The sequence below is a fragment of the Notothenia rossii genome, assembly GCF_949606895.1.
Source record: "Notothenia rossii genome assembly, chromosome: 3".
NCBI classification, from domain to species: Eukaryota; Metazoa; Chordata; class Actinopteri; order Perciformes; family Nototheniidae; genus Notothenia; species Notothenia rossii.
This window is the reverse complement of record NC_136901.1, coordinates 21,887,624-21,912,998: the sequence shown is the minus strand read 5'-3', so window position 1 is coordinate 21,912,998 and position 25,375 is coordinate 21,887,624. Positions and strand designations below refer to the sequence as shown.

Genomic DNA, 25,375 nt, shown 5'->3' with positions numbered 1-25,375 from the left:
GCAACATGTTCAGGTGAGAGGAAGGCGTGAAAATGTGGGAGGTTTGTTCAGACGAGGCAGAACAAATATATTTTGGTTGATAATGAGGCTCAGACGTCAGGATTAAAGATGCTAAGATTCAGACAAACTATGTTAATTAAACCTCAGATCCAGTAGATTTGTTTGAATCAGTTCAAGCAGGAACATCTGCTAATCCTTAATATAAATAAAAATGAATTAATAGATATATTAATTAAAGCTATGTAATAAAGAAAATCAATAATAATAAAATGTATTTAGAGGTACCTTTTAAAGCACCCCAGCACACCTTAAAATGTGAAAAACATTCTAAAAAAAGGTTAGAAACAGCGAAAAAGGACAGTAACAGAGAACAATTAGGGAAATGTAACTCACTACAGTCTATTGACTCTCCAAGTACGAGTTGTCCACAGCTGCTTGATTTGGAAATTAAAAACCTCTCCTTCAGCTCATTAAATCCCAGCACGTTTCCAAAGGCAGTAGGACACACATAAAACTACAAATGTGCAGTCTCTCTGCTGTGTTTATTAACCACCACAACCTCCAATATGTATATTTATAATCCGCCTTTTTGCACTTTGAGCTGCTGCACTTACATATACCAAAATAGCAAAATAAGACTCCCACGAGTTCTGCTCACCAAAGACATTCTACTCTGCTTCCACGATTTAAAGAGTGCAGCGGTGTCTTTTCAGGAGGCTGTTTGTGGAAATTTCATCTAATTAAACCCCAACTGCCGGCTCTAGCTATAAATATGGAAAAGCCTCTCATCTTGGTTTAAATTAGACTTTTATAGCACCCATGTGACGGATGATAGAAATGCCTTTAAGGGTACATTCCCACACGATAATATGCAGCATGATGATTCAGATACATACCTGTTTAGTCATCTGCCACACGCAGTCGATGAACTGCACGAAGATGGGGGATCGGTCCTGATCCGCGTGGTTCTTGTCGCCATGACCTATCCTCTACACACATACACACACGCTTAACTAACACTTTTTTTAGATATAGGGACAACATTCAAGATTGAAGCTCAAATACTTTATAGTGAAATGTATACTGTAACAGGTGAACTGTAGTTTTGGCAATACACATCTTAAGTCCCCTACAGTGCAATATACCAAGAAATAAAGCTAGTGCAAGAAGAAATAGAAATAAAATAGTGCAAGAGAAGGGTGCAGGGGACCCTAAAGTTCAAATAAATTTAGATAAATAAGAAATGAATGTAAAACTAAATACTGTACAGTGGAATAAAACAATGCGTATAGAATTGTGCAGTGATGATCAATGTTTTGTAGGCTGACCCAGAATGCAGTTTCGCCAGGGGGTCCCTCTACAAAAGCAATGGTTTTTCAGTATGTTGCCGAAAATAAGATATGTGGCACTCACACATTCAACCTTTTAGCAGGATAATTTCCACATATTAACACCACTTTGTGATTCTTAAGCCTAAATACAATTGCCCGAATTTAAAAGCTAACACTAAGCTAGTGAATTACAAATGACGTATTATATATCGGAAAACAAAACGTGAACAACTCTGCAACTTGTGTTAACCACAGACCTTATTTCAGGCTTCTAACCACAAACACATTACAAAAACCTCTGACTTGGAGACGAAGGAACCGTAAGTGGTCAAATGGTTAGTTAATTCTGGGTTTCAGGACCATATAGTAATAACATAAATTAATATGTAGACATCAGGCTTCACACACTGTTTCACCATTGATTTTCCATGACTTCTCCATGACCTTTAGCTAATTTTCCATGACCAAAAAATGTGGCTCTTTCTCAGCGGTACCACTGAAAATTGTTTATTTTAACATGGAACAGTAAAATAAGGTCCGCATATGAAACATGTTGTGCCTATCTAAAACAAATCAAATAGGCTTACTAGCTTCTACAGGCTAAAGCAACTAAAATCTCTCACCAGCAAAATACCTTGTCAGTTAAATGCCATTTTACGTTTCAGTACAATACGATACAGTATTTATTAGATGGATAAAATATAAATTATATTTGATGCAACTTTAGTTAAATGTCCATGACTTTTCCAAAACTTTGGGAAACATATTGTTTTCCGTAACTTTTCCAGGGCCTGGAATTAGCTTTTTGAATTTCCATGACTTTTCCAGATTTTTAATGACCGTAAGAACCCTGAGACATTCAGCTTTGTCAAATGGTAGTTATTGATATTAAAAAAGACAAAGTTCAACCGATTGATTCTAAAGAGAGGAGTTACTTACCGAAGCAAATTTGTGCCCAAAGCTGATCCACTCCTTCTCGATCAGCACCTGAAACAACACAGAGCTTCACTTCCTGTCCATTCATCTCTATAAAGCTTCAACAAGAGACATTCCATTACTGTTAAGTGCAGTGAAAGCGCTGCACTGGTGCGATTGAAGCTAACTGTGCTGCTCTCTGGTGTGGATGAGCACTCTCCTGTCATTATGCTGCTGTGCTGTTACTGACCTGGAAGCCTCGGAGCGTTCTGTAGTGACTGTCCAGCATCAGCATGGCCAGAGAGGTGAGCTGAGCGGTGCGGTCCCAGCCGTCGCTGCAGTGCACCACCACAGACTGTCCGCTGGAGACCTTGTCTGCTACCTGGATGGCTCCTGACAACACCAGCTGCACACACAAAGGACTTTTAGAAACCAGTATTTGTATTTATATATTTAAGAGGGGACAATGCACATTAATTAACATGAGCGCTTGAGTCCAGCATGTAAATGTGCCAGATTTAGCCATAGGGGCCAATGTTTATCTCCACTCCCTGGCATGGCATTGAAATAAAAACAAACAAGAGCAGATCATCACAGAAAAACACTTGAGCCCAATGACAGCACATGGGCACAATTGACTCACGATTGCAGCACATATGCCCAGTTAAAAGCCCTTTTTAAAAACCTATTAATACGCAACAAACACAAAAGCCAAATTACAGCCTATAAAGTAGTTTAATAAAAACAAAGTCATTTGAGTTTAGGGGCCGGACTAGTACAATCACAGCATAATAACCTATAAATAACGTGAACTCCAAATTGTTCATTAGCATATTCTGAAAATGTTCACATTTAGAGAACAAATCTTTTAACAAAATATTATGAACAACCTGATAAATAAATCCAATTCTATAATTTAAAGAGCCTGTGACACGAACCCAACAACTGTTGTGCAATTAAATATTGGGCTACTAGTCATCTCGAACCGTCAGTTTAAAAAAGAAAAAGCGATACCGTTCCGATAAATATCAATAATTTCGAACATCGCGGGAAAATTCCTTCGACTCATTTTGGGGGAAGCCGGAAGTGACGTCAATGCGGGAACGCTTCACTGTGCAGCGAGAGAGCCAAACACGGACAAAGTGTGTTGTCATGCGTAGAAATGGTGAATTACTGAGTTTAGGCACGTTAATAACGTTTTAATGAAGTTGACTACAGTATATTCATATTTGTCAGTGCTTTCATGTCAATTCGGCGAACATAAACATAAATGATCGTGGTGAAGATGATGATTAAATTAGGATAAAAAATCGGTAGTGAGAGCTGCTGAATTTCCTCCCGTCGGATGTGATATAAAAACAAATCGATTATTTTTGTAGTTGTAAACTCAAGTGGATGAAACTACATTTATTAGTGCTTTCATGTAAATTCGGCGAACATATGATACATTAAATGATCGTGAGCATGATGATTTAAAAATCTTTTGTTTGAGCCGGTCTGCATTTCCTGATGAGAAAACAAACCTTAGCTTTTTGTAGTTGCTCAGTGGTGTAGTGGGCGTTGGACGCGGGGGTACGCCGTACCCCCACTTATTTGAAGCATGATTTCTTTTTTTAATAGTCTAATACATCTAAAATCATTGCCAGTGTTATCAGTTGCAAGTGTGTGTTTGTTGTAATAATGACGAAAACATAATAGGCAGATTTAACAGTAATTATAATAAAAACGTAGCTCAAGCATTTATGCAACTTGATTTGAAGCGTGTGTGTGTGAGGGGCAGAACTGTGTGTGTAGGGTGACCAGGTGTCCCGCACTGTGCGGGACTGCACACACAGCTTTCTTTTTTATTATTTGTCCCGCGTCCCACACATTGAGACTATGTCCCGCATTTGAGTGATAGTCGCGCAGAAAGGCCGAATCGGTTCGCTGACAGCCGGCACCGCCCTTTATTATTATATTGTCTAAACGGCATCATGTAAATTGCGCTGACAGGCGACACAGAGGTGCCCAAGCCCCCCCCCCCCCGTTGACAGTTCACGAGCGCGTCCATAGTGTCTCCCGTCCACCCACCACCCCGTCCACCCAGTAAAAACATCCCCACTACACCACTGGTTGTTGTAGTACACCAACATGGATTAAACGGGTGTTTTTTTTTACCACAATGTTGGAGAAATTAATGGATAAAATGCACGGATTATTATTATTATTATTATTCCCACTCCCATCGGGACACTAGGTCCACCGTTTCCCCGCAGCGAGGCTCCCCCCGTTGACAGTTTACGTGGGCTGGGCTGGGTGCAGTGGTGGACTGGCCATCGGGACGAATTCCGATGGGCCGGTACCGAAGTGGGCCGGTCGGATAAGTCACTAGCACATCCCCCACTCCCCCCGTTGACAATTTACTAGTGGTACCGAAGTGGGCCGGTCGAGAGTCCAGGGCTGATTTTTAGTCCCAGTCCACCACTGGCTACATGACCGTATGATCGCCCATATTGACGCACCTAATTCCTAAACTTCTAACAGATACAACATAAACCGATCCTTCAGCCTCATATGAGCTCTCAGACACGTTCAAAATTAAACTGTCATCGCTGTCTGAGCTTGCTGCTGTGTGCCGCATCGTGGGTTTACATGCAGATGCTGGGATCCTGAACGGTGCAGCTGGAGCGCTGTGCCCGCAATGACGTCACACATAATTTGGCGGGACTTGAAGAATCCCCGAGAAGATCTAGAAAATTGTCAACATTGAAGGGCAGATTAATGGTTATCAAAGTACAAATATCCAAAATCAGTTCACTAACGGTTTTCAAGGGGACAATATTTACTCAAATTGATGGGTTTGGATGATGGGGGAAACTCGTGTCACATGCTCTTTAACGCCTCAGTTTATCATTTACACATGTGTCTTACAACTCACAGATCACAGTGTATCTACAAAAGTCAGAAAACATTTAGTCAGTGGTATCTGGAACTGATCAATATAATATTTTACTTTATTCTCAAAACCTTTCTTCAAGACCTAGAAATGATTGTACATTAATTTCCACATCTGTTTAGTAATCCTGACACACCACCATACAAACTACCATGGGACTATTAAGGAGGAAGGTTAAAATGGACCTATCATGCTATATTTGAATAATATAGTGTAGGACCATACCTATATAAGGCATATTTATACTTTTTATTTTTCAAAATACCAAACAGATCATGCATTTTAGCAATTCCTCATTTCGCTCAATTTAACACTGTCTTTGCATGGGCTGATTCTGTGAGAACAGCACCATCTACAGGCCTGGCATATGTACTACAGCGTCTCCAGCGCTTTCGAACGGCAATGTCCGTGGCTGTCTCCTCCTGATTGGTGGAGTTGGCCCAATAGCCTAGCGCCACTTCTGTGACGTCACAGAAGTGTTCAAATCTGGATCAGTTTGTATCAGATCCGTTGCAGACCCTTTTTAAGAGATTTGGGTATGGAGGAAAATAGAGAGGGTTGTGTTTTCTGACACTTGAGGCCTGTACTACGAAGCTGGATTTTCGCTTAGCCGGCTAACTTCAGGGAAAGCTCGGGCTTTCCGGTCCTACGAAGCTGGTTCTCTTTTTAGCAGGCTAGATCTCCATGGTAACTTCTGCTGTGCGGCTAACCTGCCCCGGAGAAGGTTAGGTTGCAGGCTAAGAGCTCAACTCAATGAATCTGGCCTGCTGACCAATCAGAGCTCAGTGTGCGGAGTATAAAGCGATCAAGTCATATTACAGGAGAAAGGAAATGCAGAAAAGCTGCCGTTGCAGGAAAGACGGCCGGCAAAAATCACCGACTGTGTGAACGTGAACATTAATAGAATATCACCTCCCATCTTCAGAGCAATCTGACTATTATAACATTAGCGTAAAGAAAGCTTACTTAAATATCTGCCACAACATAAGTAAAATTAAGTACAGTCCTTGGCATATCACATCATAATGTATCATATATTTCCTTATCTGAGTCAGCTGAGCCGTATCTGGCCGTACAACACTCACAGTGTCACATACTGTATGCAGAAGTATTATTTTAAGCAACACATTAAGTTGACGAAACACTCAAGTCAAATGTAATTAAAATCAGATCCACTCGTGTCTTAGACGGGGCAGTGATATCATAAACCTGTTAATGTACGCATTCAAACACTTTTTCTGTTACCACCTGTATTCACCTTGCAGGTGCAGCTATGTGGCTTTGATCCTGGATACAGTGTTTAAGTCATGGATGTTTAAAGTTTAACTTCTTCATATTTGTCTAATATTATAGTTGACTTTTCATTCAGGAAGTATGACGCTGCGCTGTCAGTACGCTTCTCCATGTTTGTGATTGGTCGAATGCTCCAAATACCACCCCTTTCATGTGAACGCGCACCTAACTAGATAGGGCACGGCTGGCTTGAGCGATCCACTTGATAACCAGCGTCGCAGTACCGTTTAGCGACAGCGCGTATGTTTTGGATTAGGCCAACTGGCTAACTCAAACATATCCAGGTTAGGAAAATCCAGCTTCGTAGTACAGGCCTCTGGTGAGTTCCCTGGAACACCAGGGACACATATTCATGTATAAAAGACGTACAAAAAAGTGTATTTTGCATGATAGGTCACCTTTAAATTAAACCAAACTCTTTTGTACTGAAGATTCTGACTGACATTAAATTGCACATAGTCATTTCTAACCTTTACAACGTGGTATGTTTGACTTTCCTGCTATAAAAAGGCACTAAATTAAGCGTTCACACCAAAAAGAGTACTTAGTGCTGGGAACTTTTACCCCATTTTTAGTGCCTGCTAGAGAGGTGGTACCAAAAAAGTACCAATTTCTATTGGCTGGGCGAATTGCAAACCACGCCCCATAAAACTCTGAAAAGTTTTTTGAAGCCACCATTGTATTTGCTGGCATTAGCATTATTAGCATTAGCCCCGCGCACCAACGGAGAGAGAATAACTTATGGCTAGTAGCGTAGGCAGAAATGTACTTTAGGGTGGGCCTGTAAAAAATAAGGTGGGCCAGATTTTTCTTCTGCGCATCAGAAGCTAACAACAATCCCCGCCGGTACCGGTGGCAGATTACTTTTAGAATACTTTCTTTTTCAGGAGACACATATTTTACTGTTTCAATGGCTTATCAAGAGCACAAACACAACATCTTGGTGTCATTCTGGACAGCTCTCTCATCTGCACCCCACATAAAAAACATCACCCGGACTGCATTCTTTGTCCTGTCTTAAAACCTTTCCTAAGAATATGTTATGAATTGTAAGGTGTCCTTGGGTGCTTTGAAGGGCGCCCCTAAATAGAATGAATTATCATTATTATTTATTATTATTATCTGAAACGATGTGATAACTTTAAAAACTTTTTCCAGTCACTTGCCCCATGCATTCAGCAGCAGCAGGTCATTCACTTTGATTTGATCCCGTTATAAATGTCATAATTTCGACAATAAAGAAATGCTACATAAAATGTATCTTGCACATTTGATCTAACCATCTCCGTTTCTAACTTTCAATATATTTTAAAAGAGAGATCTCTCTCTCATCTGCGTGCGGGGGTGGGGCCTCACAGACACGCTGCATCTCTCTCGCTCAGCCTCAGACATGCTGCAGCGCTGTACAGTGTGCACACAGTTCTGCCGGTAATGAATATTACATTTTTGTGAGGAAACTTTTCCACCAATAATTCCAATAAGTATTCCAAAATGTATTCACTTCAAGTTTACGAAAGTAACTGTAATCAAATTACTCGTTTTTCAAATGTAACGCCAGCTAAATACAGTAAACTTGATTTTTGTATTCTGATTACGTAACCCTGTTACATGTATTCCGTTACAACCCAACCCGGTGTATATCTCTCCGGACTGTCCACCAGCAGATGAAAAACACCGACCTCTCCGCCTCTTCCAATGGACGAGGGAACCGTGCGGCAGAGTTTCCGTTAACATTTATTTTCTTCTGACAGCCCAGCAGCAGGAGAGGTGGGGAGAGGGAGAGGTGGGGAGAGGGAGGCGGGGCTATTTCATCGTTATCAGAAATTATCGTATAGATCGCTGCTAGATGAGGGCAGTGGGGGCTCTTCTTGGAGTCTGGCTTTTTTTTTTTAAACCAAAGTTCATTAGTGAACTTTGAGCCATCATTTATTTTGCAGGCAGCTCTCTGCCTCTCTCACGTTATTATGACGCGCGCGGGAACCCACAATCAGTTTTTACCGTCAATGAGTTCAGTTCAGAGGATAAAACACATAGGCCTAAACTTAAATTAAACTCGATATTCGTTCACTTGAATTTCACTTTGAATTCTTGGATATTCTCAATGGGTGAATACATTTTTTTATAATAATAATAAAATAATTATTAATTTTTTTTTAAATGACACCAAAGCTTTCTCAGGGTGGGCCAATGAGTAAACTGGGTGGGCCTGGGCCCACCCTGGCCCTATGGTGGCTACGCCACTGCTTATGGCAACTAAAAAAAAAACATGGGAGCGGTGGAGAGGAGGAGGTGTCGGTGGTCTGGCGATTTACTCTGAAGGCTTCAGTAGAAGCTGCTGGGAGTCCCAGCAGCTTCTACTGAAGCCAGTCCCCAACTCCGGGGACTTCCGGCCGGGGACTTCGGGCGGCAGTATACGCCGTGAAGTTCTTTGCGGCCTGCCAGTAAACCCAAAGCAGAAGAAGAAGAAGTGACGTCAGCGGCTCATTTGCGTAATCTTCCCTCAAGGAAAAGTACTCTGGTGTGAACGCGATTGGTACTTAGTGCCCTGGGGTACTAAGTACGGCAAAGTACTTGGTGTGAAAGTGGCTGATGACTCTTTTTCTGACCTTAACGTGTTCTAGCCAATGTGTGGACTCTAGACTGGACAGCCAATGAGAGTCCTCCACGTTGGGGTACACAATGTCTTTGAGCTTCTTCAGGGACTCCCTCATGACGTGGATGTTCTGGATGTCCAGGAAGACCAGCTCTGCGTTTTGGTACTCGTCGCCCTCGTAGCCTCCTCCTGTGGCCTGGGGAGGGACATCAAGATACAACAATAAATGAAACCTTCTGTTTCAGGAAATGTTCAACACGGGGCCCCCGAAAAACATTAGGATTCATTACACAAATGTATTCAAATTGGTTTTTTTTCGAATAAAAGTGTTGGTCCAATGGATGTTTCCCCCTATATGATGGTGGACAGTTGCTCAGGGGAATCTAAATATGATTAGCCATCATCCTCTCATTTATTTATATCATGTCTAATCTATTGTACATTTTCACTATATATATATCTATTTATTCCATTTGTTTATATAATATGTGTTATTACACATTCCTACTTTAATCTTCTTTTATAATATAAATATTTTTTTTGATATTTTTTTTTACTTTTGATTGCAGTCATCTTTAATTTCTTATGTTTATGTAAATATCTTTAATCTATTTAATGTTATTTATTTAATCTTTCAATAGCACATTCTTACTTTAACTTATTCTGTGTATATAAATATTTTATTTTATTTATTTTATATTCTCACTTTTAACCTTTTATTTTGGTTTTTTTATTAATTTCTTTTAAATGGAGCAACGATCACAAAACCCAATTTCCCTCGAAATAAATAAAGTACTGATTTCCATCCCCCTCAGTACCGCTGTTTCTGACAGCCTGATGGGGGTAAGTGTTTTCTGTCAGACCACCCCTTTGACCCCTGAGAGTTTCCCCCCCTCACCTTGTTAGCCACAGCGTTAACGCTGGGCCGCGCGTCGAAGATGGTGAGTTTGGGGGTGTCGTTGGCCTCTCTGATCACGTCCAGGTAGCGCTCGTCGTCTTTGTTTCTCTTCCCCGACATCCCGACCAGAGGCTGACTGCAGCGGACGATCACCGCCTGGTTCTCCCTGTGGATCCACGACAGAACCTGAAATACATTCAACAGAGTCAGGTCGATTGAAAAAGTAAAAAAAGACTGAATAAAAGCACAACGTTTTACTGCAACGGACACAAGAGCAGGCTGATGAAACCACAGTTTAGACTTGGATGCACAATTATTGTAAATCTTATCGAAAACGCACTGTGGACTTGTATTCAAATTGCAGGGAGCACAATATTTGTTAAAGGCTAAATGTGTGTTAAAATAGTATTTAGTAGTTTGACTAGTTTGAATGAAGTATTATGGAGCAGCAGAGATAACCCAGCCTACAAACCGTATTCTCCAGAATTAACAAAACATATTGCTTTGGTATAGATCTTATTGGAAGAAATAAATAAATCGCACCAAAATAAATTGTATATATTTGTTATGAGAATAAAGAGGCGACAAAAAAACAATCCCTCCAACATAATATGAAAATTGAAATACCAAAAGATCGCAATTAGCTATTATTTGGAGGAGTGGGTCGTATTAAATGACATACTATATCACAGAAAGATTTAAATATAGCAGTGTTTCTCCTACCATTGTCTTGGCGGGGCGCTGCGCCCTGCCAACGGAGCCCCGCGCCCTGCCTGAAATTCAAGGTGTTTTTTTTTTGTTTTGTTTTTATTTAAATCTTCTTTTTTTTTATTATTTAAAAAAATGTATATATATATATATATAGCACCAAATTGCAACTGAAGTAATCTATCTACGGTGTTTCACATTGAACATGTGCTCTTTTATTAAATAAACTAAACGCCTATGTTATTTATCCAATGTGCATGTTTCAGTGTCCACTGCCTTGCGTATTCACATTCTCCCTCCGCTCTGTTTCTGAAGGGCGGGGCTCCGCACGATTGCTTTCATATCAGAGATCAGATGAGGTGGAGCTGCTTCCAGCAATAGAGGATGAGGCAGAGAGAAGCAGCAGCAGCACAGGGTTGCAGCAGGTATGTTATATGCTGTAGTCAGGTGATTTAAATGTATCAATGAAAGGAAGAAGTGTAGGCTACATGATAAGAAGGGAATACAGTTTGAATAAAAGTAATACAGTACAGTGTAACACTGTACTTTATTACTTTTTAATGTACAAATACTTTGTTACTGTACGATATCAATAACAATAATCCACAGCTCCTCTCTCTGCTCCAGAGGATAACAAAAAGCAGCACCCTGCCAAGGCATTAAACCTAGGGGAAACACTGTATAGAGAAGTAAAGTGAAAACTGTTAGTAGCGGCCGGTTTGTGTTGTTTTTCTTTGAAACTGTTGTTATAGTTGCAGCATGTGCAGTACAGGGTCCAGTGCAGTACCATACCAACAGCTGATTGGTTGAAATAAGTTGAATGCAGATCTGTTTGGGCTCACCGGTATGCGTCCTCTGGACCTGAAGGCTGCCACTCTCCTGAGGTCCTCCTCTTTACTATTAAAGGGTACGGCCAGCACGGTGGGGTAGGTGTCGCACAGCTCGTAGTTCTTATTGATGAAGGTGATGCGCCACTTGTTATTGGGTAAGCCCTGCGAAGGAAAATGATTAGTTGGTCACTTCATACGCAGAAATGCTCCTTTTCTACTCAACTTAGGGTGTATTTTGCTAACAAACAAAACAGAGCTATGCCTCGTAGCAATGAGTCTTGATAAGGAGTAGGTAATACATCTGTAATAGTAGAGTCCTAAAGCTGCCTTACCTGCCGTCTGAACTCCTCTATGGGTTTGTAGATGTCCCAGCCGTTCTCCCCGTACTTCTCCTGAGTCACATATGCAAACAGTGGCTGCACCCAGAGGAGACAAGGAGAATTTGTATGAATAGGATTTTAGGATAGTAAGGTTTTAGCAGCAGGACAGGACATGTGGAGTCACGGCTTACTTTTGTTCTTGTTTGGGTTATTTTCTACTACTAAGCCAGAAAGATGTGTGCCCCAGTTCTTCATTCAGAAATTGAACAGTGAATGTCTGAATTCACTCGTGTGAGTAAAACATGAGCTATAAAAAATCCTTAATAAAAACGCTGCCTGCTTGGTTGGTGTCCAGTACAGCCAGGGGATATTTGGCAGAATAAATGTACAGATTTTAATGTGTCCACTGGCCCATATTAGAGACGCTAGCTCTGACACACATGTAGCATGCAGGAGTATTCACCCAGCTGATGGAGCTGTGGGTGGGCAGCTGATGGCTTGAGGGCTGCATCTCTGCATTCAACACTTGCTTTGAAGCAATGCAGGAGGACTGTATGAAAATGTCCTTTCTCAGCTAATATGGTTTGCTGCTTTCACCCCTGTGTATCACTAGGGATATCGGATCATGTTGGCTGTGATAATTCATATGGCAGTTTGTTTGAGTTTTGATCCCAGGGCCATTACAGCAGAAAATCATACATTCAATAATATCAGGCTTTTAATATAAAGCCCTAGCTTCAAAGATAATAGTTTTTACAACTTTCCAATTGAGCAACTTCCTTATTTGCAGCCTCGTTTCCACTAGGAACATTGTTGCTGTATCGGTGATCTTTATGTACACAAATTGGCATTTAAAAAGTCACAAAATCTTTAAAACAAATGAATATTTGGTAGTGATGTTCACGACAGAAGCTGGTAAAAAATGGGAAGTGGGATATTATATGAATTCATAATTTTATGGCAGTTTTTCTTTTTACACAGACATTCGAAAACTTTTTTTTTTTGAGACACACAAGAGCTGATACACTCAAGGATCAAAACTGGACTTGTTTTCAAACTAAAAGGCAGGGGAGTGTTCTGTTTGAAGTGATTCCTACATACAGTACATAATGTTTATTTTGCTCTCGATTGTATAGTATTGAACACAGGCTTATCCAACCAATGTAGATCCAACCATCTGAGAAAATAGGGGTTCCTTCTGTATCTTAATTGAATTCATTTGCTAGCCAATCACCCTTTTGTGTGTCGGTCAGTAGGGGGCAGTAGCGTGAGAATCTGCCTTACCAGACCGTGTGAGAGGGGGAAGGCGTATTTGAAGATGAGCTCGAAGATATCTCTCCTGCTGTGACCTTCCTGCTTCAGGGCGAACCTCAAGTTCCTCATATCCTGCGGAAAGAGAAGATCAACCACTTAACCACCAACACACACAGCATCTAAGACAGTACTGCAGAAGAAGAAAATAAGTGTGAGTGAATTTAGAACTAGAGTATTCAACACTGTCACTCTTTAAAAATAACTCATTACCACAGCAGTCAAATATCCGGTAGTGATGCCTGGCTGAGCGGCGGCCACGGCTAGCTGCAATTTCTTAAAAAGGTACCCTGCAGAGGTTTTGACTTCCTGTTTGTTTAGAAAGCTCCACATGTCTCCTTTAATTTGTGAGGTAGTACAAGCACCAACTATCAGCTAGCAGTAGGGCTGCCTTCATATGAACGTTATTCGGCTAAAAAAATCTTAGTCGAGTAATTTTTCATTGGTCCATAAGTGCCAGGAAGAAAACCTCCCACCTGTGCGATGAGTGTGCTCAGTCATGTCAGCTGGGAAACCCCTCCAACTTCATACTGAGCTGTGCCTCATTAAGTTGATCTTGTCTGGTAGGAAATGTCAAAGTGTGGATAACAAAAAGTCACCTTCCACATCCAAGCCACTGAAGCACATCTTATCAAAAGCTGGCTTCATTGCAAAACACAGAGTTTAAATATCCGACAACATGTGTTGAAGGCCAAGTTGTAGGATCGAATACTAAGAAATTATCACATGACTTGAAGTCATATCTGATTTCAGATGTGGGAAGTTACTAAGTACAGTTCTTCAAGTACTCTACTTAAGTACAATTTTGAGATATTTGTACTTTACTTGACTTTGATCTAATTTGTAAAATTAGCTGCACCTTTACTAGCTTTGATAACACTTTAATGATCAATCATTACAAAACATATCATATATATTATTCTGAAATGGACCAATCTGCACAATGACTACTTTTACTTTTGGTACTTTAACTATATTTTGATGATAATACTTTTCAAATTTTACTTGAGTAACATTTTGAATGCAGGACTTTTATTGTAACAGAGTATTCCTACACTCTGGTACTTCTACTTTTACTCAAGTACAATATCTGAGTACTTCTTCCACCTCTCTCTGATTTCAAACCCTTCCATTAACACCCTGAGTAAGTTTGCAGCTGTGTGTTTTACTCCACTTTGTTGTAAATCAAACTGCAGCAGCTTGACCACAGAGCGTGAACGTTGTGATCAGCTGATTTTGCGCAGTTCTCCAGTGTGTGCACGGGGCACAGAATGTGCACAGGGGAGTCTCCCACTGCAGCCAGTTGGAGGAGTTTTGGCACAATTATGTTGTTCATACCGACGTTAACCCTGTCTGTGCACACAGCCCCAACTCTGTTGTCCGGTGATCTAAGCCTCTGCCTCCTTTAAGCTTCACAGGTCCGTCGGTTATGTCCTGCGCGGCTCGGCCAGCACCCAGTTCAGTCAGTCACAGAAAGTCCGAAGAGTTTTTGCAGGGAGAGAAACGGCAACGTAGCTGCTTCATGTCTTTGTTTTTTTTTACATGTCTCGCAGTTTACTCCATTGAGTGTTGACAAGAAACACGTGCAGACGAAATATCTATTTTGTTTTGATGTACGCAGAGGCGCGTAGTGACACAAGTGACGTTAGGCAATTCAGATTTTTGCCACGCATGCGTACCAGTTATGTGCACCCCAGTTTATATCATTATAATGACTAATAATTCTTGCCTCAGAAAAAAATGAAATGTATTCCATAATGAGTGCATAATGGGCAGAGGAATTGTTGCAATGGGCATACTGTTTGTTTGCTCGGTATTAATATTCTTTTTTTTATATTTATTTTCCTTTAAATATAAAATTAAATGTTTATTTTCCCTATTTTTGTAATGATTTTATTGGCGTTACAACTTAGTTACACATCCAAAAGTTGTGTGAGTGATGATGTAGGTTATGTTATACTGTGTTGAGAGAATAAATTAACTAAATGTTAAGTGTGTGCTTGTTCTGGTCGGACACGGACACCCACCCGGACGGACACCCACCCACCCACCCACCCACCCACCCACCCACCCACCCACCCACCCACACACACACACACACACACACACACACACACACACACACACACACACACACACACACACACACACACACACACACACACACACACACACACACACACACACACACACACACACACACACACACACACACACACACACACACACACACACACACACACACACACACACACACACACACACACACACACACACACACACACACACACACACCTTGCAGGTGATGTCCAGGCCGTAGGAGTTTTCCCCTCTGCTCGAAGCCCCGCCCATCTTCTCCACCCGACCGATGGCACCCAAAGGGACGTCCAGCGTCAGCGCCACATCCTACAACAAACAGCAGCACACAAAATATAAATATTGTACACACACAAGCACCAAATTATGAATGAAAATAGCATTATTTATATGTATATCAAATGCTCTCATGACCGCATACATATGTAAAAGAGAGGAAACTTTAGACATACATAGATACCCCTTTGACTTTAGATAGACCTCAGCTACACTCAGACTTTCTTATTAGAAATAATTCATATGGAGGTTCATCTCTAACTAATTGTATTACTATGCAGCAGGCAATCAACTGCTGGTGGTTTTTATCCCCGGCAGACATTGAGGAACTTAATTGTTAAAAGAATCTGCTTCAGACTGTGCATCCAGATTAGGGCTGGGCGATATATCGAGTTTACACGATACATCGTGGATTGCACTACATGCGATGTCGTAAATGACCCTATCGTGAACATCGAGTATTATGTTGTCAAATCAATTTCCCGCCGCGGCCAAAATGAGCTTTCCTTTCTCCCTCATAGACACAGTCACACACGCAGGCCCCGTCTAACTTGCACACAAACATTACACACATGCACAGTGACAGAGAGCAGGACTCGACATTATAAATGGCCTGCTGGCTCGGAAGCACTATTTAGACACCACGGGCCAGCATAACGTACTTTCCACTTACCTGCTCGGGCCACTAAAAATATTGCTTTAAAAAAAAAAAATTGTCCTGTGGTATAGGTATTTTGACAAGCAATGTTGTTAAATTGTTTCGTTTATTAACGCTACAACATAGCGTTTCGTGAGGCGGTTGTCGTTGTTGGGTGAAAAGCAAACAGCTGTTTGCTGCGGAGCCAGCGCGAGCAGGCTCCCGTTTGCCCATGAGCGCCAGGCAAAAAACTATCTTCAAATAAAAGAAAGTCACCGGAGGAGTTAAAGAAGAGTGACAGATAGCATGAGAAGAAGAGGGAGAGAAAGTTTCAGCCAGCTTGATCGATGGAGTTGTTTTCTAGTGGTGCAGTGACACGTCCTAAAACCCTTTTATAATCTATCGATTAGATTTATGATTCGAAAATTATAAAAGTAGGGTAGACATGTGGATATTATCCGGCTGAACAAAACGTGCATTTATCAAACAGGTTTGTTTTCCACAGACCTTATTTCCAGCTATTTTCCAAAACCCTATGGAGAAATCCCATTGCTTTTTTGTCGAGGGAACCAGCAGCTTACTTCCTGGTTTTAGGACGCTTCACTGCACCTCTCAATATGATGCCAATATAAACAAGGTCTTCTGTCGGCTCTGTACATCAATGCCGACCTATGCTGACAAGTAAGTGAAGAGTAGAAAATATAAAAGGTATTGGCTATAGGGAAATGTCCCAGCAGTTTAGGAGAATGAAGGTTATAATCTAATCTAATACATAGCCATTACATGTCTAACTCCTGATAATGACAGGAAGACAGAAAGTGCATTATACTACTAATAATAATACTAGTCATAATAATAGCAGACATTTTTGAACAATGACCACAATATCATTATTTTAATAAACCAAATATGAAAAATTGAGGAAAATGAGGAAGAACTGATGATTCAAATGTTGTAGTACAAGTAGTAATGTAGTTAGTGCATAAATTACTATTGCAACAAATGTGTTAATTTTCTTCATTATTAGTCGATTTTTTTAATGCAGACATATGTTGCAGGGACTACTAGAATCATCATACTGGCGTGACTGTAAACATCAAGGAGTTAAATTAAAAAAATGTATGTGTTTTAGAGGACATTTCAGAATATCGCGATATAGTCAGTAAATATCGCGATATCATTTAGAGACCATATCGCCCAGCCCTAATCCAGATGAGATGTTTCTGTCTGCGAGTGGATAATCATGTGTCTACGCACCTTCATAACCAGTTCAGTATCTCTTCCAAATCACATAAGGGCACAGCTGGATCTAACAAAACCTGAAACTCTTATGCCTGCTTTGTCTGTGTAAAAAATGTAAACATTAAAAATATATTAATGACAAGCACTCCTCATTTAAAAATATTTCTTCCAAGTCTGTGGGTGTTTCTCAATGTCGAGTACGCTTGCTTGGTAGCACATGTCTTCTGAGTCACTTGCTTCAGAAGCGAGGCAAGAATACTTCCTGGCATTCGGAAAACAAACAGTGGAGCAGGCGAGCAAGTGTGCTTCATATGAGAGGCCCCGCCTTACATTTTCCACCACAGATTCCAAGTATGCTGGACATTGGAACAGTCCTTCGGTGGCACTCGATGACGTAGTATGCTTGAAATAGTGGCTCTGGAGCAGCTTTACTCAAGATTGAGAAACACCCTGTGTGTCTGTTCTGTGTCCAACAATTATACTTTTTACTTTGTACCTCTGCACATTAATCGGTATATTTTGCACATATCTGCACAATACTACCACTTTCAAAGCAAAAAAGCTCCTCAAATCCTTATTCTTCTTCACTTTTTTGTATATGTTTATTATGTGTTATTGTATAAAAATGTTCAGACTTGGTTTTTTTAAGTTTTTATAATATTTATTTATTTGCTTAAATTTACATTTTAATTCCTCTCACTACAGTATTTATGTTTGAGCCATTATACACAGAAGCAAATGTCTTGTATCAAATATGAAAACATACTTTGCAATGAACCTGATTCTGAATACCACAGCATCATCATATCCATAATGTTAACTACTCATACAGAGTGCAAGTTTTGGAGAACAGGACATTATTTTTGACTGTTTCACATAAATCCATGTTATATAAGGTTCTTTCAGAATGAATATTATTCCAAAGAAGAGGTGGGGTGATTTTAAAAGTACCTATTCTGGTTAGGGAACTTAATACCCTCTTTCTTTTTGATCACAACCCCAGTAATAGTTTAACCCGCAATTCCCTTCGGGTTTTCTGTGAACTTGCTGGTTTTCCCTTAATTTAAATCCTGTGCTTTAAGTGGATCTCAGATTTAGTTTTCCCACAGGAAGAGCTGCATGACCCGCCATTATTTTCTTATCAGTTCAGTCAAAATTTCTTTGCAAATCTAAAAAGGGCTGTAGGGCAAAAATGTTTGTGTGTCACACCACTTCCTGTAATCTCCCTATAGTTCAAATATCTTCTGGAACAATGAGTTACACTTCTGAGGATAACAGTGATCACTGCTGTAATGGGGCTTCAGTCTGTAACATTACATTACATGTCACTTGTTAGACGCTTTTATCCAAAGCGACTTACATACTCAATACTGTGGGCAATCCCCACAGGAGCAATTTGGGGTGAAGTGTCTTGACCAGGGTTATGGCTAGAAGGGTCCGTCTTTTGTAAAACTCTCGCGAGAGTTTGGCTGAATGTCACATGGCTGAATGTTTACATTTGGCCGGCAGCCTTTCAGTTCGTTAACATCAGTGGGCCACAGCAACTGATGATGAGAAGCTAAACTATCTATTAATTATGTCAATTACAGAGAGTGTGGTTGTTGAAATAGGGTGTTAGCAGTCTTGCTGGTGTTCAAAGAAGAATGACAACACTGTAGATCACCAACACTATGTTTTTTTTTTTATTCACAGGCAAGTCAACGTTGTCGCAGTAAAAGTCCCAAGATAGCTCCTTGGTGCAATACAATGTTCCCTTGCAGTGTTTTACTGCTATGTCGGATGTTTCTCTATTAATAATGCTGCTGCATTAATGTGTATGTTGAATCATGTTACTGCTGTAGATGTGTTTCCGGGCCGCTCCGATTACAACGAGAGTTACAACGAGAACGTGACGTCATATTTACACTAAACGGATCCTTTCTAGCCATAACCCTTGACCAGGGACACAACGACATGCTGACTGCAGTGGGGTTTGAACCTGTGACCCCCTGATCCCAACACCAAGGCTCTATCCACTGCGCCACACGCCACCTGTAACAACAGACCAGAGCAATAGAGTGGTGCAGGAATGAGTCTTAAAACCCAAAAGAGTTCAAATGTTTGAGCGGTACTGTAGATGCTTAAATTAGATCTGTGGCTAACACGAGCTGAAGAGATGCTATGTTTCATTCTACGACATAAAATACATCAGTAAATACCCCAGTGATGAATTTCCAAAGCTTTTATGCGTAATAAAAATGGGGATTGCAAACAAGTGACTAAATTGGACTACTAAAAGTAAGAAACGCCAAATCCGCTTCAGGAACCTGAGGAACATCAACCCGGACACCATGAACCTGGACCTAGCATCTTTCTTCCGCCAACTTCTCATCAGTAAATGAGTCAGATGCATATTACAACCAGTCCCTTAACAGTCTCCTTGATCTGCACGCCCCCCTCAAAACCAGGATGGTCACCTTCTCACACTCAGCCCCTTGGTACACCGGAGAGCCGCGGAGAATGAAGACAGCTGGGCGTGTCCTTGAGCGGCGGCTCAAGGCCTTAGGACTCACTGTTCACCGGTTAGCCTATAGTGAACTCCAGAAGGCCTACGCACAGTCCCTCAGAGATGCACCGTCCCAGTACTACTCCTCCATCATCAACAACAGTACTGGAAACTCCAAGCAACTCTTCTCCACCATAAACCACCTCCTCAAACCCCAAAGTCCTCTACACTCCGACTCCACTGAGAAGCAGTGTAGCAACTTCGCCGCCTTCTTCACAAACAAAGTTGACCCCAATCCGCTTCATCCTTTTTAGCCCCTCTGCACCTCCAGTTCCAACTGCCGACCCAGAGCCTGGGACAACCCAGCCTCTTCGCTGTTTCACGGACATCTCTCAGCGAGAGGTTGAGGGCATTGTTAGGAGGATGAAGCCCTCTACCTGTGTCCTGGACCCCCTTCCGTCAGCTCTTGTGAAATCGTACATCTGTACCATGAGCCCCATGATCACTAAGATCGTAAACCTCTCTCTCCAGGCTGGCCATGTCCCCTCTGCCCTAAAAACCGCTGTCATCAAACCTCGTCTCAAAAAACCCTCCCTTGACCCGGGAGTCCTGGCCAACTACAGACCCATTTCCAACCTTCCTTTTCTATCAAAGGTGCTGGAAAAACTAGTTGCTGCTCAGGTCCAGGACCACCTAAACTCCAACAACCTATTTGAGAAGTTCCAGTCTGGTTTCCGCTCAGGCCACAGCACAGAAACTTCTCTGGTCAGGGTCACCAACGACCTGCTGATGACGGCTGATGCTGGCTCTCCCTCCCTTCGACACCATCGATCACGGCATCCTCCTCCATCGTCTGCACTCCACCATCGGACTCTCTGAATCTCCCCTTGATTGGTTCAGATACCTCACCGGGAGAACAGAGTACGTCTCCTTTGGCGAGGCAGAGTTGGGTACCCACAATGTCACCTGTGGAGTCCCTCAAGGATCAGTTCTCGGACCCACCCTTTTCACACTCTACATGCTCCCCCTTGGCTCTATCATCAGCCGACATGGGGTATCATTCCATTGTTACGCTGATGACACCCAACTGTACCTCAGGATCAACCCTACCTCCTCTGCAGCCCTGCCTTCACCCACACTCACTGCCTGCCTGGAGGAGATACAGGCGTGGATGAAGCAGAACTTCCTGAAACTCAACAGCTCTAAGACCGAAGCCATTATAGTTGGCACCCCCCACATCAGGTTCGTTCATCCACCATCACCACCTTCTCCGGCCAGGACATTACCCTCTCTTCAATAGTCACCAACCTGGGTGTGAAAATTGATGCCCATCTGACCTTTGAGGCCCACATTAAACAGCTGTGCAAGAACTCCTTTTACCACCTCAGGAACATCGCCAAACTCCGCCCCACACTCACTCTGTCTGACGCCGAAAAGCTGGTCCACGCCTTTGTCTCCTCCAGGCTGGACTACTGCAATGCACTCCTCATTGGGATCCCTAACAAAAGCATCCAGAAGCTGCAATACATTCAGAACAGTGTTGCTAGGATCCTGATGAGGGTGCGCAAATATGATCACATCACCCCCGTCCTTAAAGCACTACACTGACTTCCCGTGGAACTGAGGATCAAATTCAAGGTCTCCGTCCTCACCCACCAGTGGGTCCATGGAACTACCCCTCCCTACCTCAAGGAACTCCTCACACCCCCCATACCTCCTTGCGGACCACCCGCTCCAGCAACTCCAACTTCCTCAAACCCCCCAGGACTAAGCTCCGTACTATGGGAGACCGGGCCTTCTGCTCGGCTTCTCCCAGTCTGTGGAATGCTCTCCCCGACCACATGAGAGCACCAAAGACCATGGAGGCTTTTAAAAAAGGCCTCAAAACCCATCTTTTCAGTAGAGCCTTTGCCTAGACCTTTTTACCACCCTTTTATTCTATCTTTATTTCTATTGTTTGTTTTTTATTAATTCTACCCTGCTGTGTAATGTTTATTTATACTGTTCATGCTCACTGCTTGTAGCACTTCCGGATTTGAAATCAAATATGAAGTGCTTTATAAATGAAACCCATTATTATTATTAAAGCTGAAAACGAGTCTACCGTTAACTTAGCGTTGGCAACCATGTGACCGTGATGTCGTTATTTGATTGCGTAGAGTTAGATTTTGACTTCTGGCCATTACACTTACAGTACGCTTCAAAAATCATAAAATGGTGTAAATATGTAGAGATTACCATGCTGAACAAAACTTGTAAGTATCATAAATGTGCATTTGCCACAGAGATTATTTTCTGCAATATTCGAAAATTCTATGGAAAAATCCTGTTGCCAAAAAGGGTTAGGGTTCACAATGCTAACTTCAAGAACGGCTTACAAAAATACGTCATGACAGCAAAACTCGAGCAGCTCATAGAGACATGTTGAAGACCTTCATCTGCCAAACACACAAGACACTCACACACACAGTCTTGAGTTTAAAAGGACTTACAGGATCTAAGCTCTTGAAGTAGAGTCTGTAGTTGGTGATCAACACCTTTCCCTTCACTGCTCCACTGAACGGACAGATGTAGATGGTTTCTTTATCTGGAAACAGATGGAGATAAATATTGTTTATACATTCCACCTTCTCTCATGTTTTATCTTAAAGATCCCTCTTACAGTTGGTAGGCAGTGTGAGGGAAGAAACCATCTGAGGAGGAGAGGAAGCGAAAACAGAGAAGAGAAGCGCGCAGCTAAGGTAGGCTATAAATACATCCACTCTGCGTGACCACTGAGGGTATAATTGTAGACCGTCCCACTCGGCAACCGGGAACTAAATCATAATAATTAGAATGTAATTAGTCAGAGCTATGAACTTGGTGACATTCACTACAACAAATTCTAATTAAGTAATTTACTTTCATGAAGATAGATGATAATCAAACTACTGTATGCTAATTTGGCTACGCGGCTGAAGTACACAAGGTGTTAGCAATAGTGGATAAAACTATAACATCACCTTCACTAATAACGTGTGCAGAAGAAACACAATCTTGAGGGAACACAGGGATTTTAGCCTTTGCAGACTATTAACATGCACATAAACCTCTATAACCACTAAAGGAGAAGGAAACCCCCCCCAAAAAGCAGAATAAAATGTTTCTGGTCTTTTGGAAAGTCCTGACAAAGCATTTTTTTACATTATCATAGCAAAATCTTCTTTATTTTGGGATCATACCATTGTAATAAACCACATAAATTAAGCCGTGTAAAGTGAATAAACACAAATGATCCCGAGATCAAACACACACCTTCAAGGCCTTATCCACTGAGTCATGTGCATGCCTTCACACTTTCATTTTATTGAGCTATATGTACTCACCTATAATTCTCTCCTCCCCCGGCAGCAGGGACACATCCGCTAACAACTCCATCTTCAGAGACTCTCTGGAGGACTACAAACACACACAGAAGACATGGCATTCAGAGAAATTCATAGAATAAATGGCAGTAGCTCAAAGAGGCGGTAAAAAAGCAACAGTTTCTTACATTATTAAGTGCCTTTTTTCACAGAGGGAACAAATGGTGGAGAAAGGGCAATTTGCTTTAGCTAGTTCAAGTGAGGTCGGACTTAGGCCCAATCCCAAATCACCCCCTCGACCCTACCCCTCCGTGACGGAGTGAACTCCGTCTGTAGCCACACTCGCAGCTGAATGAAGTTCCCTCCATTAAGGGTTAAGGGTATAAATACAGCGGCAAGCTTTGGGACGGCCCCCCCTCTCTCCGGCAGAAACAGGAAATGCCGTAACTGTATGTAACAACGGTTTCAAATCAGCATCTCTTTGACAAAAAATGTAAATTAATAACTCAAATAAAACTCCAAACATCTTTCATTGTGTTAGTTTTAAAACTGATGTTTATAAGCTTCTTAGTTTTTGCAACAGTCTGTAAATATACACAACTTTATAATAAAATTTACACATTTACCTTTTTCTAGACTAAAACACAGGTATGATCCCAAGTTAAAAACATAAGGTTATCATGAGGTTGTTAACATCGCATTTTATCAGTGGATGTTTGCTGGAACTACTTGTAAACAGCGTGTTTCCTGACGGACACACACAGCGTTGAGACCGGTCAGGTAGAGACCGGTCTCGAGTCAGCACCGCTGCAGACTCGCTGTTTGAGGGCTTGATAGCCCGATCCCCCTCCACACTCGTTGGTTTGGAAAAGCACTTAATATGGCGGACCCTCTGCGCGAATGCGCAAACAGAGGGGGAGTGTGTAGGGGTAGGGTGTAGGGGGTGATTTGGGATTGGGCCTTAGTGTTCAGTGAGACGAGACACTGTGAACACAGCACTCTTCCTTTTTAAGATGTCGAGCTGACAAGCTGTGACACAGACGATTTGACACTGCTGCTCCTCATCCATATTTGGAGTTATAAATGATTATTTTTTACTTCAGAGCCTCGCGATTGGTATTTTAATTAGGGGGTGTACTACATCATCGAGTGCCACCGAAGTACTGTTCCAATGTCCAGCATACTTGGAATTCTACAGAGCCCGGCGTACTTCGTTTGGATAAATTTCGAGGCTGCACATATTGTAGGTAGACTCCGCTGTCTTAAAATCCCCACAATGCTTTGCGCACGGACCAATTTCCCCAAATCTGAGGCGGGAAATGTAAGGCGGGGCCTCTCATAGAGTATGACGCACACCTGCACATAGGGCTGGGCGATATGGTCTCTAAATGATATCGCGATATTTACTGACTATATCGCGATATACGATATATATCGCGATATTCTGAAATGTCCTCTAAAAAAAAAAAAAAATTTTTTTTTGTGTTTACATGTTTACAGTATGATGATTCTAGTAGTCCCTGCAACATATGTCTGCATTAAAAAAAATCGACTAATAATGAAGAAAATTAACACATTTGTTGCAATAGTAATTTATGCACCAACTACATTACTACTTGTACTACAACATTTGAATCATCAGTTCTTCCTCATTTTCCTCAATTGTTCATATTTGGTTTATGAAAATAATGATATTGTGGTCATTGTTCAAAAATGTCTGCTATTATTATTAGTATTATTATTATTATTAGTATAATGCGCTTTCTGTCTTCCTGTTATTATCAGGAATTAGACATGTAATGGCTATGTATTAGATTAGATTAGAACCTTCATTCTCCTAAACTGCTGGGACATTTCCCTATAGCCAATACCTTTTATATTTTCTACTCTTCACTTACTTGTCAGCATAGGTCGGCATTGATGTACAGAGCCGACAGAAGACCTTGTTTATATTGGCATCATATTGAGAGGTGCAGTGAAGCGTCCTAAAACCAGGAAGTAAGCTGCTGGTTCCCTCGACAAAAAAGCAATGGGATTTCTCCATAGGGTTTTGGAAAATAGCTGGAAATAAGGTCTGTGGAAAACAAACCTGTTTGATAAATGCACGTTTTGTTCAGCCGGATAATATCCACATGTCTACCCTACTTTTATAATTTTAGA

The 25,375-nt window shown here is 41.5% G+C and overlaps 1 protein-coding gene across 1 annotated transcript in view; it reads right to left on the bottom strand.

Moving 5' to 3' along the window:
* The window catches only part of mtm1 (myotubularin 1), a 38,939-nt gene that overhangs the window by 7,034 nt on the left and 6,530 nt on the right, over positions 1-25,375 (bottom strand). Inside the window, exons 3-13 of the mRNA XM_079670535.1 lie at positions 23,237-23,309; positions 22,364-22,458; positions 15,430-15,540; positions 13,108-13,209; positions 11,836-11,919; positions 11,516-11,665; positions 9,966-10,151; positions 9,081-9,263; positions 2,497-2,652; positions 2,271-2,318; positions 897-989 (exon numbers count right to left, since the gene is read on the bottom strand). Coding sequence (XP_079526661.1) covers positions 897-989; positions 2,271-2,318; positions 2,497-2,652; positions 9,081-9,263; positions 9,966-10,151; positions 11,516-11,665; positions 11,836-11,919; positions 13,108-13,209; positions 15,430-15,540; positions 22,364-22,458; positions 23,237-23,309 — 1,281 coding nt within the window. The remainder of the gene's footprint in view (positions 1-896; positions 990-2,270; positions 2,319-2,496; positions 2,653-9,080; positions 9,264-9,965; positions 10,152-11,515; positions 11,666-11,835; positions 11,920-13,107; positions 13,210-15,429; positions 15,541-22,363; positions 22,459-23,236; positions 23,310-25,375) is intronic.